Source organism: Talpa europaea, assembly GCF_964194135.1.
Source record: "Talpa europaea genome assembly, chromosome: 10".
Taxonomy (NCBI): domain Eukaryota; kingdom Metazoa; phylum Chordata; class Mammalia; order Eulipotyphla; family Talpidae; genus Talpa; species Talpa europaea.
In genome coordinates this window covers 30188360-30201523 of record NC_140077.1, presented here as the reverse complement: position 1 = coordinate 30201523, position 13164 = coordinate 30188360, and the positions used below count along the sequence as shown (strand labels likewise).

The 13164-nt window shown below is 47.8% G+C and overlaps 1 protein-coding gene across 5 annotated transcripts in view; it reads right to left on the bottom strand.

Moving 5' to 3' along the window:
- ARHGAP22 (Rho GTPase activating protein 22) overlaps window positions 1-13164 on the bottom strand; it is a gene marked incomplete at its 5' end in the record, with an annotated part of 141371 nt that overhangs the window by 69472 nt on the left and 58735 nt on the right. For all 5 annotated transcript variants that reach the window (XM_084244415.1, XM_084244417.1, XM_084244420.1 and 2 more), the window contains one exon: window positions 11442-11529. In XM_084244415.1, coding sequence (XP_084100541.1) covers window positions 11442-11529 — 88 coding nt within the window. The remainder of the gene's footprint in view (window positions 1-11441; window positions 11530-13164) is intronic.

Genomic DNA, 13164 nt, shown 5'->3' with positions numbered 1-13164 from the left:
CCAGGTTGGTAGACACATGCTTAATGAAGAGACTGGTATGCTGGGACCAGGCAGGGGCGCTTCAAGCCCTGTCCCCACACCTGCCCTGTGCATCTCTTCCATCTGATTGTACCTGAGTTATAATATCCTTCTATAATAAACTGGTGATCTATGGGCCTCCCCTGGTGGCGCAGCGGTTGAGCGCTGGGTTGCGAAGCTGCCCGCAGCCTCTGCAGCGCTGGTTCGATCCCCGGTCACCGACGAGGGTCCCATGTGGTGCGCAGACCTCTCCTGCAGTGCCCGCTGCTCCCCTCAGCAGTGTATTTCGTCACTCTGCCTGTTCTGTTCCCGGCTCTGGCTCTGGTGAATTCTCTCACTCTCCCGTGCTTCTGACTGTACCCAGTGCTTGTATAAATAAATAAATAAGTCTTAAATAAATAAATAAACTGGTGATCTAGTAAATAAAATGTTCCTCTGAGCTCTATGTGTCACTACAAATTAATTGTACCCAAATTAATTTGGAATTGTGATTACCTGGAATGGGAGGTAGGGAGTGGGCATTTGGGGGGACAGTCTTTAGGACTGAGCAGCTGACCCTGGGATCTGATGCCTTCTCCAAGTAGATAGTATCAGAATTCACTTGAATTGTAGGACACTTAGCTGGTGTCTAAGAATGGCTTTTGTGGTATGGGGAACCCCCACAACCCCTACAATAGATGGCTGGCCAGAGTCTTTGAAGGCTAATATTTTTATTTATTTATTTATTTATTTATTTATTTATTTATTGAAGGCTAATATTTTTAATGTTTATATTTCATAGGTTTGTGTTTTCACTTAATGCTTTTAATATTTATACATTTTTAATTTGAGATGTAAAACATATTTAGTGGCAACAAATTTACAATTTTTATGTGTTTTGCACACCTTTTGATACAAGATATTAATAACGTTGACAATTCAAAAGCAAAGGGAATAAATACCTGTATTCCTATGTGTTACTTTGCTTTGGCAATGACAACTAATGTTTTTTTATTAATTAATTATTGCTAAATGGCTATAAATTGCTAATTTTTAGCCACTCAGCATCTGCTAACCATGTGTCCTGCACCATCATAAGGCTCTACAGCAAGCTGCTTTTATAGAGGCCATTTTATGAGTGATGAGTCTGAAGCTTACGAGATTATGTAACTAGCTCAGAACTCCAGTCTCAGGGAGAGGGTGAACCAGAATTGAAACTCAGATAGTGACTGAACACCTCACCTAAATATCAACCCCACATGGCAACAAGGAGTATCAAATGATTTAGAAATACACAATAACTAGTCATCTTTTAATTTTGAGGGGTTATGCTATCTATACCAGAGAACAAACTCAAACCCTTACAAAAAAATCAGGAAGATAAGATGAACTGAAAATGCAAGTGGAAATGGTGATGGTAATGTGGGTGTTAAGGAGTGGTGGGGGTCCTGGCTAACTGGAGAACACCCAAACTCTGTGTGAAAGGAAAGCTGTGATTGAGCTCCTGCCAATTGTTTATATGGAGAGAGCAAATCCAAATTCACCCTACAGAAACGTTAATTTTTTATAGGTAAAATCTTTTACTTTGAAAAATATTTCATGAGTGAGACAAAATGTCTGTAGGAACAAATCAGCTGATGTGATCAGCCTTGCTCTGCAATTCAGTTTGCAGCCTAAGAACTGAATTTGATTCCTTGTTGTTGTTTGCCTCTCTTTACTTTCAGCTTTCTTCCTGCTTTTGAATTATTGTGCATTCATTAGTTTGATCTGAACACTGAGGCACTGAGGGTAACTTGTCCAAAGTCATACAGCCAGGTCCTAGGCTTGAGTGCACACATGTGATCCCCTCCTGCAGGGTTGGGTAGCACTGACATTGCTTTGCTCCTTTCATTCGCATAAGCACATGCATCACCCAGGACATATCGCTGTAACACAAATTTTGTTTCAGTAGGGCAGAGGGGCACTAAGGTCTGTATCTCCAATAAGTTCCCAAGTAAAACTGATGCAGCAGGTCTGTGGATCACATTTGAGTACGAAAAACCAAAGAACTGCTTTGTGTCTGAGAGAGTTCCTAAGCGGTAGATTCCAGTTGGAGGAGCCTCTGTACCTGGGCTTAGCTTCCCAGAGGTGACCTGGGTTGTCCAGCCCCCTACTCACTAATCCCCTGCCACATTCCTCCCCACATCCTAATTCATCTAGAGATTTAGTCTGGCTGAGATCACTCATGAAGAATTTTATCTATATCTTTGTTCTGAGCTGGCACTGAGCAAGCTCCCTCCTGCTCATCACCCTTTTCCGGTCCGGTGCACGTATCTCTATCTGAAGAATGACTGTCTGCGCCTCCCTGTGTCTCAGAGCTGTGGTGCCCAGTTTGCCTGGGCTTCTGCTGGCAGCCTGCTAGGAGTGATGCCCTGGAGAGGCACTCGCCTGGGTGAACTCTGGGCTTCACCTTATACTAGCTGTATGACTTTGGACAAGTTACCCTCAGTGATTATGTGTTCACATCTGTAGATCCGGAGTGTAATTCCACTCACTGAGTGCCAGGAAGATTTAGCCAATCCATTCTAGGGTGCTCTTCCCACTTCCTCTTCAAAAAATGTAATTCAACAAATCACATAATAATCTCACTTGTGTTCAGCAGAAAATATTCATGTAGAGCACTCGTCTCTATTGCGGCCCCAGGTAAACGACCAATTGCATTTGAGGAGATAGGAGGTTTTCCTTGATGAGTGATCTTTCATTTTGTCAGAAAATGTAGTTGTACCTGGTCTGGATTGGGATGTGTGAAGGGCAAGTCATACAGAAGGCATGCAGATGTGTGACCAATCACCAGAGCTGGATAAGTACTACAGCAGGTGTCTGCGAAGTCCGGAATTATAAAATAAGCTGTGAAATAGCACATTTGCCAAGTTGTCAAATCACAATTTTCAAAGTATTTTCAGATAAAACACCTCAAAGAAACAATGGACCTAGCTGTCAATCCCCAAATACAGAGTGTCTAAAAAAGTCCTTATATTAAGAGACAGTACTATACTTGTTATACTTTGTAAAAGATTAACAACTACATCCATTGTTCTGACCTTATAGGCATTTTATCTGAAAAGGTGTCTGGAGGTTGAAGAAAAGCATAATGAACATATTATTTGAAAAGCTTACTAATATCTAACAGTCTTTGAAAATAAGTTTATCCTGTTTCCTGATTTTGCAGACACCCTGCAGTAAGACTTGCTAAATTTTACTGAGTACTTAACACTGGGTATTATCCTAAGATGTACCCCAGCACAAAGGGTAGGAATTAAAAATAAACTTTTTTATTTTTGAGTAATTCTAAATTCATAGATGTTGCAAAGGAGGGTACAGAGTACTCTTCACCCTGCCTCTCCCAAAGTTAACATCTCACATAATCATAGCACAATATCAAAACCTGGAAGCTGACCTTTCTCTCTCTCTTTTTTTTTTTTTTTTTTTTTTTTTTTTTTTTTTTTTTTTTTTTTTTTTTTAATAGAGGCATGTTTTTTTTTTTTTTTATTTATTTATTTATTTGTTTGTTTGTTTGCTTGTTCGTTTATACATGCACTGGGTACAGTCAGAAGCGCGGGAGGGTGAGAGAATTCACCAGAGCCAGAGCAGGGAGCAGAGCAGGCAGAAGGACCGAAGTACACTGCTGAGGGGAGCAGCGGGCGGCAGGAGAGGTCTGCGCACCATGTGGGACCCTCCTCTGGTGGCCGGGGAGCAGCCGGAGATCGAACTGGCGCCGCAGAGGTCGCGGGCAGCTTCGCAACCCAGCGCTCAACCGCTGTGCCACCGGGGAGGCCCTCTTTTTTTTTTTTAAAGATTTATTTTTATTTATTTATACTAGCACTGGGTGTAGTCAGAAGCGCGGGAGTGTGAGAGAATTCACCAGAGCCAGAGCGGGGAGCAGAGCAGGCAGAAGGACGAAGTACACTGCTGAGGGGAGCAGCGGGCGGCAGGAGAGGTCTGCACGCCATGTGGGACCCTCCTCCGGTGGCCCGGGAGCAGCCGGGGATCGAACCGGCGCTGCAGAGGCTGCGGGCAGCTTCGCAACCCAGCGCTCAACCGCTGCGCCACCGGGGAGGCCCGTGGAAGCTGACCTTGATACCACTCACAGGCCTGACTCAGAAGGCAGATTTTACCACTTATACATGAACTCATGTGTGTGTGTGTGTTTAGAGTTGTAGCTTCACAAAACCATCACCACAATCAAGATATTTGTCATCACCTCAATTCTTTATCTCACCCCTAAACTAAAGTACAGCTACTTCTGTAAGAGGACCAGTGTGAGCCCGTCGCAGCCAACTCAATGGTAGAAGGTGCAGTTTTCCCGACTCCACCTCCTGAGTGGAGGCTGATGAGAATGAGGGGCAGAGCTGGGGCTTTGGCTGTTAAGCTGCTGGGGTTTCAGCACTCAAAATGGCTGGCGTCTGGGCAGGTAAACCACTGGGGAGCAGGAGTGACAGCGGAGAAGCCACCAGCTTGCTACATGCAGCTTCAGCTTGGACCTCAGTCTCTGGGGCAGGACAGATGGCATTGGCTAAATGCCATTCTATAAATTCTCTCTCTCTCTCCCTCCATCTCACTCAATTCTCCCTTTCTCACACCCTATGGGAATACATCCTGTTACTTTTTTTTTTTTTTCTGTGTATTTGCTTTTGGATCGTGTCATACATTCTTAAGCACACAGGTCAGGACCCACCAACGGGGTCAAGCCAGTTCCCCAGGGTTTGCTCCATTTCATTTTAATCATCCTCATTTTATGTATAGGAAACTAAGCTACAGAGAAGTTATCAACTTAAACAGTCAGTAAGTGCTGGGTCTGAGCTTTGAACTCTTCATCATTAAGAGACATTGTGAGGAAGGGATTGGGGGAACTATGCGGGGGTGGAGCCTGGAAAGGCTTCCTGATCATTAAACTTGGTCTTGAAAGGAGGAAAAAAAAAACATTTATAACTGGGGAGTATTGGAACACTGGACCTCATGGGAGTGAAACTCAGGGCTGGACAAGCCCTGCTCTCCGTTGGACTGAATCCAAGTTGTCACAGTTCCTAGCCTGGGCTTCTATGACCTCACAATGACCCAGCCATGTGTATCCCCAAACTGCTTCTCCTCCGGTATATTCTTTCTTTGTTGCCTAGCAACCTGGCAGTCATCCTGGATTGCACCTCAGCATCCGGTCCCTCCCTCACTGGGTCTGGCAGTTCTGCCTCCCAGCTATCCCCTGCTTGATTCCAGCTTGTCAGTATCTGGCACCTGCTGATATATTAGAGCAGCTTCACAATTGGTTGCCTGACCCGCCATGCCCAATCCTGTTTTCTCATTGCTGCTAAATATGATCACACCTGTCCTCTGTTTATGAGCCTTCAGTGGCTCCTCTTTGCTGATGTCTGTCCAGTGCCTGAGTCTGAAGCACAAGGTCTTCAGGACCCGATCCCAGCTGACTGCAGCTAATCTGGCCATATTCTCCTCCCACCTGGCACTGCACATACAGTGCCACACAGACAGGTTCCGAGAATTTAAGTGATTGATCCAAGTTCTTGCAACCAATGAGTGGCAGAATCTAGGAGTATCTCACTCCAAAGCCTAGACTTTCTTCCCACAGTCACTTCCTCCTCCTCCCTTTCATTTTAAGAGCACTTGTGAGTGTAGATTCTGGGTCAGGCAGGCACCGCAAGGACTCCTCCCCCGGCATGTGTGGGGCAGTACAGCTCCAACAGACACTGATGGCTGGAAGAAGTGTGGCTAGCAAAGCTGAGCAGCAGGATTAGCAATATCATTACACATGTAGCCCTCATTATATTTCTATTAAACAGCACTGCTCCAGAACATGATTTTGGCCAAAGGAATGAATCTTTTCAAGGGCAACTATTTTCAGAGCCATCAGTGGGTGTTTCCCACACCTGGTCCTGTGTTTAGTTGACAGAAGTGAGGTCAAGACAGGAAGGCCAGACCACCACGCTGGGAAGTTCAAGCAATCACTCTCCCATTTGCTGATGCTCCTACTCTCGGGGTGGAGAGCTTTTGAGAACTTCTCATCTAATTCCATTTCAGTCATTACCCATCGTCTGGTGCTCTGCAGGCTCTCTGTGGGGCCACGTGAGGTCAAGCTGATAGGCAGGCGGGCTGGTACCAGGTGCCAAGATAGGCTGAGCTCGGCATCCCACTCAGGAGGCTAATGAGATGAGCAATGCTGGGTGGATGTCAGGAGCACGGTATCAGTCTGCTTCTATGCAGTAATCTGTGTGCTGGCTTCGCTTCAAGGTCAAGCCTCAGAGATAGCAGGCAGCAGTTTTCCTATCAGCTTCAAGCTGCAGGCCTGATAAGGGCAGGCAGCTTCAAGCTCAGAGCTCGAGGGTAGCTTCAGTGACCAGTGTAGCCAGAAGCAATCACTGGGATCCAATGTCTTTGGAAAGCATGGCCATGGGGTGCCTACAGGTGTCACTCAGTTAGGGCAGGTGGACACCTTGAAGGTCACAAAAGTCTGAATTCTTACAGCCAGGGAAACTGAGACCTAAAGATGGGCAGAAATCTGGTTGCTCCCTGGTAATTTAGGGATGAAGTTGGGTCAGGAACCCAACTCAACAGGCACCAAAGGAAGAGGTGTGCATGATCAGGGTCTCCTTATAATTACACAGAAAGGACCAGAACTTGACTCAAAATGGCCAGTTTCCGAGTTGCCCCCATAGGGCCCTGCAAGTGTTTTGGCAGCCCCCCTCACGCCCCCATCTTGTTCCTCTCATGGCAGAGAAATCTTCTCTGTGGATACTTGCAGGGGCAAAGCATAGATGGTGGCACAGAAGAGGGGCCATTCCCTCGCCTCACCTCACCTCCTGTTGGGTCACACAGTCCTTCCATCCTACCTCAGCGGTCTTTCCAGCACATGGTTTTAATTTTAAACATCCCTCCCTCCAGCTGAAGACCTGCAATGGCTAAAACCCAAGATTTTTTTTTTTTTTGCTTTTTAAATTTATTTAAATTTTATTTTTATATTCCCCATACAATTACAACCCCCTTATTCTGACCCCAAGCCCTCCTTTCCCCGCCCCCCACCCCCCATAGTATGTCTCTGGTTCATCGTTGTTTGTTGATTTTGATATTTTCTTTCTTATAGTTATTCTTTTTCCTGGTCTCTTATTTAAGTTTTCTAGATTCCTGCTATGAGTGAGACCATCCGGTATTTTTCTTTTTCTTTCTGGCTTATTTCACTGAGCATGATCCCTTCTAGCGCCATCCATGTTGCTGCAAATGGCATGTGTTTATCTTTTTTGAATGCTGAGGAATATTCCATGGTGTATATGTACCACATCTTCTTGATCCAGTCATCTATTTTTGGGCATTTGGTAAAACCCAAGATTCTTGATCCAGCACCTAAGGCCAGCCAAGGCCCCTGCCCATGCTTCTACCTTGGCCCTCTGCTCCCAAGTCCCCTCTGTGCCTCTGTGAACTCCATCACCACTTCTGGACCAATCTGAGAATGTCCTCCTGTTTGCCCATCTGGATAGTTTTTGCTTTCTATCAATGTTTAGTTTGAGAGAAACCTTCTCTGACCACCCAGGTGAGCCGCCTCCCACTCCTGACTCTGGGCAGAGGGCCCGGGACACCTCCGTCAAAGCACTAGCATAGGCGCTGGGGTTGTTTACTGACAGGTTATAGCTAGGCAGGAGCTGTGTGTTGTTACTATAGTGCTGATAAGCCATTAGAGCACTTGCAGGGAAGAAGAGGAAATAGCAGGCACCTACGATGAGCCAGCCCCTGGGCTTTCATGGCATCCTCACCAACCCCAAGGCACTTGGCTCCATTATTATCCCCCTTTACAAGTGGTGAGAAGAGGCGTGGGGCCATGCAGTCACTTGTCCAAAACCACACAGGTCCTGGGCGGCAGGCTGGCCGTCTATTCAGTTCTCCCTACTCTCAGGAGATGGGCACTCAGGAGCTGACTACAGCGACAGGCTGAGGATGTGCATGCCCTGCGGGGGAGCGCAGATAGAAGGTGCCAACAGGGAGATGATGCCTGGGCTTGGCCTCTGGCTCTTCCCTGAAACGTCCTTTCAGTGGCAGACTCCAGCCTGCCCTGCGGAGCATCTGCCTCCTTGGAGTGCTTGAGTCCAGTCACCCCATCTCCACAACTTCCTCAGGGGCCATTGCTCATTTTGCTGGTACCTCAGTCCCCAACACTTGTTGGAGCTGAAAACTCAAGACTCAGAGCCACCCCCACCCAGACCTGCTGCCCACAGGATGCTGAAGGATGTCTGGGAAGCGGGAGGGAGGCAGCCAGGAACTCTTTGGGAGAACAGAGCGCCTGCCAGGCTTCTGAACTGCTTGGCTTCCACCAGAATCTGCTGTGCTTTTTCTTGAGAAATAAGGTCTGCGGGGCCCAAGCAGCCAGGCGTTGTGTACAGGGACCTGGACCCAGACTCCAGAGCACTCAGAGTCCTCCTTGGGAAGATGACGTCTTCCTGCCCTTCTCTTCCCTGCCATTCAGAGAAGGCTTTTGTGTCTCCCTAGGTTTTCTCCTCAGAACTGCACACTGGGCATAACACTCTCAGGAAATGAACCCAGAAAAGTACTCCATCCTGGGGCCCCAGTGTGGCCCTACAGGGAGGGCCAAGGCCAGCTATGTGACACTCAAGGATTGCCTGGAGTGCACGCGTGAAGGAAACTGCCACTTGTTACTTTCTCACCTTTCCTGAAGGCACCCGAGTTCTTTTGGGGTTCCTTGCTCCCATCATGTGAAACCTTGGTGGGTGGGTGGGTCCAGTCACATAGTGACTGGAGGCCAGTTCAGAAGTGTGGCCTGGCTGGAATGGGCAGGGTGATGGTGGGGTAGGGGGTGGACCCAAGAGCATGCAGGGACTGTCTCAAAATTGGCAGGTCTGTCCACTAGATGGCACTCACAGCATAATTTTTCTGCATATTTTAGATTCTATCTTGAGAAAATTGAGATTTTTTTAAATGTTGTTAAAGAACACAACTAGAACTATAACTTAACATTTATGTAGTTGATCTTACGTGTCACCATTCTTGGGTTTCCATCACATTTCCAAGAGTTGTCAAGTGTCCCCCTCTAGGGTATTGGGTGAGGCAGACAGGTCCAGAATGATGCTTCCAGTGAAGGGGATTGTACCCCAAAGGCTGACTAGATCCCCCAATGCCCACCACTCTGAGCAGCCTCACTGCTCCCCTTCTGACCCCTGGCCTTCAGGAATGCCTGTGGACGCAAAGGCAACTGGGCAGATGGGCTGCTTCTGGGACCTGTATGAATCCAGCGCGGTACCCCTGGACCCAGGTGGGGAAGATGCTAGAAGCATATATGGTGTTCATGTGGAGGGCAGCTTAAGTGTGTGATTTTGCAAGTCAGACTGCCTTGGGTTTAAATCTTGACCCTACTGCTATGTTGCTATGTGTCCTTGGCAAGTCACCTGTCCTTTCTAACACACCCGTGTCCTTATTTATAAAACAGGCATAAAAGTCCCCCCAGCTTTAGAGGGATGCTTTGAGTGCTCGCTTCGGCAGCACATATACTAAAATATAGAGGGATGCTTTGAGTGTTGTGATAGGCAGCAAAATGACCCTTCAAGGCTGGCCACATCCCAATCCCCAGAACCTGCGAAAATGCACCTTACAAGGCTACAGAGCCTACTGTACCCTCAGAATCAAAGAAACCCTCATAACCAGCTCTGACCCAGATAATGAGCATGGACACTGGTGACTTTTTCCAGCGAGTCCTTGAAGCAGAGGCTCAGTGCCTATCAGAATTTATGGCTGGGCTACATACCTCAACCTTTCACTTCTGGTCTCCTTTCACTGTTCCCCAACTTCCAGGCCCAGGAACCCTGGCCCCTCCCACAGCCCATCTGTTCAGTGCCCAGCTTCCCCTTGCTTCAGATGGCAGGGGTCTGTCTACCTCACTGTCCTTCACTTTTTTCTCTATCACCTTCGTGGAAACCTTTTCTCTTGTTCCATAGTTAACCAAACCTCTATTTTCCACTCCTTACTTTGAGATTTCTCTTGTTACCTTCTAATGTGCAGTTTCAATACTAAAATTTTTGCAGTAAATTAAATGTACAGGTAGGAAATACCCCAGTGAAACCATGAGTGCTTGACTTTTACATATGGCGTATGCAATTGGGAGGGTCCCTGGGGACTCCACCTTTGGCCTTTGCCCCCTGGAATTCCAATGGTGAAGGCAATGGTTCTGAGAAGGGGTGCTACTCCTCTGAGATTGTAAACTTCCTGACTCAGTCCCAGGGCGGCACTTGGATACTCAGCTCACTGCCACCACTTCCCAGAAGGAAGTCTCAATTCAGAACACACACTGCTTGGACCTGATGACTTGCTGTATGGGCTCAATGGAGACTCTTGGGGACCTGTCCAGACCTTCTGGGAATTTTTTCTGTCCCCAGCTATACCAATGGTGGCTTTGTGTGTACCTGCAACTCTCCCTGATGGTCTCACCTGCTTGGAACTGTTTCATGCATTGGGTGGGCCAGAAATTCCAGAGTTAGCTCCCCAGGGAGCAGCTCTCCATTAATGGCAGTTGGGAGCTGGGGGGTACAAGTCCTACCTACTTACTTCTAGGGCAAGATGCCTCTGTTCCCATGGTCTCCAGAAGCCCCCTTTGGAACTGAATGCACTGCAGCAGCCGGCTCCCTTGCACGCCTCAGTTGACTTTGCTCCCTTCTCCAGTCTTTTTGGGAATCTCCTCCCAATAAACTGGGAGAGATTTGTCTCAGGCTTTGCTTCTGGGGGAGTTCAAGCTAAATAAAATAGCCCCAGACTACAGAACCCCACCCTTCTACAAACAGAACTGCTCATCTGCAAGACGCACTTACTTAGTTCCATAGCAATCAAATTTTATTTCTTTCTTAATTGAGGTAACTTCGGTCTATATTGTTATTTGTATTTTAGAGGTATAGCATTTTAAAACTGGGAACATTAAAAAATCGTTTTCTGACTGCTAATGTGAGGGCAGGTCTTTGGGTTAAATAATTTCCCTTCCTCCTACTACACCCAAGTCCTCTGTTTTGGGAATCATGGTAAGGCTTATTTTAACGTGCTGAATCTGTGCTAGTGTTTTCCTCTGGACTTATTTGCACATAACCTAGATGTTCTGTTTGGACCTTCACCCTAAGATGTCCCTACTGATTGGTTTCTTCCTGTGCACTTACTGTGATTTTCAAAATCCACATTTTTATTCACCCAAAAGCTAATTACCCAGATATTTGATTGCACTTTCTAACTTCCTCCCAAATTTGTATTATCCACCAGACTTGGCGCAAATTTCCAAGTTTTTTTTTTTGGAGCCAGTGTTGGCATGCCTGCAGGGAGGAGCACTGTGAAGGGCATGTGCTCTTTCCGGGCTAGAGGTGACTGCCACGCGAGCCACGAGGGTGAGCCCCAGCATAGAGCTAAAAGGTGCATAGGCCTACCTGGACTGATCTCAAACAGGTGCTTCCCCAGGTCCTCGGGGCCAGGAAGAAGTTCAGTCACCTGGGTCCCTTGTAGAGAAATAAATCCCTAAAATGGAGAGAAACACAAACAAAGGGACCATGAGATGACTGGGAAAGACCAATCGGGTCAGCTCTAGGAGAGCAGAGAGCGGGGTCTTGGATCAGGGGCCCAGTCCTCTAGGCCGTGGCTGGGCAGGTTGGAGGGTGGGAGAGTGCAGGCCTCCACTCTGCAGCAGGGGCCAGAACTGATGAGGCCCTGCATGGGGCCCCTGGTGGGGTAGGGCAGCCCTACCATCTGCACACATGGGTGGAGGGGCTCTGCCCCCCAAGACTGCAGCACCAGGACTGCCTGGAATTGTTACTCTCCTGACTAAGACATGGGAACGCAAATCAGGAGCAGAGAGGAAGGCTCCCACCATCTGGGCCCCCTTGTGCCAGTGCACCCATCTGTAACTTTGCTGGGGTGGGAGTCTGAGACTGCAGAGGGTCGGGGAGAGGAGACTGGCATACTGGGGCTGGCTTCGCCCATCTAACTTGTCCCTCGGGTGACATGAGGAAAAGGATGAACAGATCTGTGTGAGTCCCTCTCTTTCCCCTGCTGGCTGGGCGAGATTTCATTCTTTGCCTGTTCAATGGCGGTTAGTGGCCACTCAGGAGATAGCCAGCACGGAAAGTGTCCGGTACCTGCTATGCCTATGTGTACATTACAGGGGACCACCCTATCCCCACCCTGCTTAGGGAGCTGAAATCTGGCAGCCTGCCTGAAAGATGCAGGCAAAGAGCATGGGTATAGGGGCGGGTAGGCTGGGTTTGAGTGCCTGCTCTGCCAAGGACATTCAGGCTGTGTGACCTCGTGCAAACCATTTAACTTCTCTGAACTCCAGTTTCCACAGCTGTACAATGGGACAGCAACGCCCACTTGCCAGGGATGTTGAGACACCAGATCCTTATCTTCTGCTCTAGGTAAAGGGCTGTCATAACCACCCTTCCTCCAGGCAGGACCTCCCTGCTGTGACCAACTCTGTTAGCGACTGACCTCAGCAGAGGCCCTTCTTCTTTTCCTTACTTTCTTCTTTTCCTTAACTCAGACTGAGTGTGGCTTTGACTACCCATTTTTGGCTCTTGCCTGGGAAACCCATTTCAAACTCCATCCCTACAGCCCGACTGCCTGGGCTCAAATCCTGGAGCACCTACTTACTGGCTGTGATCTCAAGGCAAGTTACTTAATTTCTTTGTGCAACCAAATATTCTGATCTGTGAAGTGGGAAGAATGATAGTGCTTTGTGGGGCTGTTGTGTTAGATAAATGAATACTTGGGATGTCCTTACAGCAGTCCGTGGCATACAGTGAAAGCTGCTGGTTTGCTGAATAAACCCAGGTATGACTGTGTCAGGGGTGGCCACACAGAGCCCCCATGTCTGCACGTGCCCAGGTGAGGAGTATGTTCATCTGCTTTACCCAGGTCACTTCCTGCCCCTAACACCTGTGGGTGCTCAGAGTGCTCCTCACTCACCCCCATCTTTTCCAGGTAATTCCTGGCTTTCACAGGGTAGCTGCTAGAGTCTTGCTCAGCAAGAGCACATGGAAATGCCTCTTCTCATTTAAGCTCCATGAAGGCGGAACAAGGTCTCCACCCGCAGATGCTTGCTTTAGAGGAATTACAGCAATAAACCAGAGAACCAGCCGTTAATCGTTGTAACTG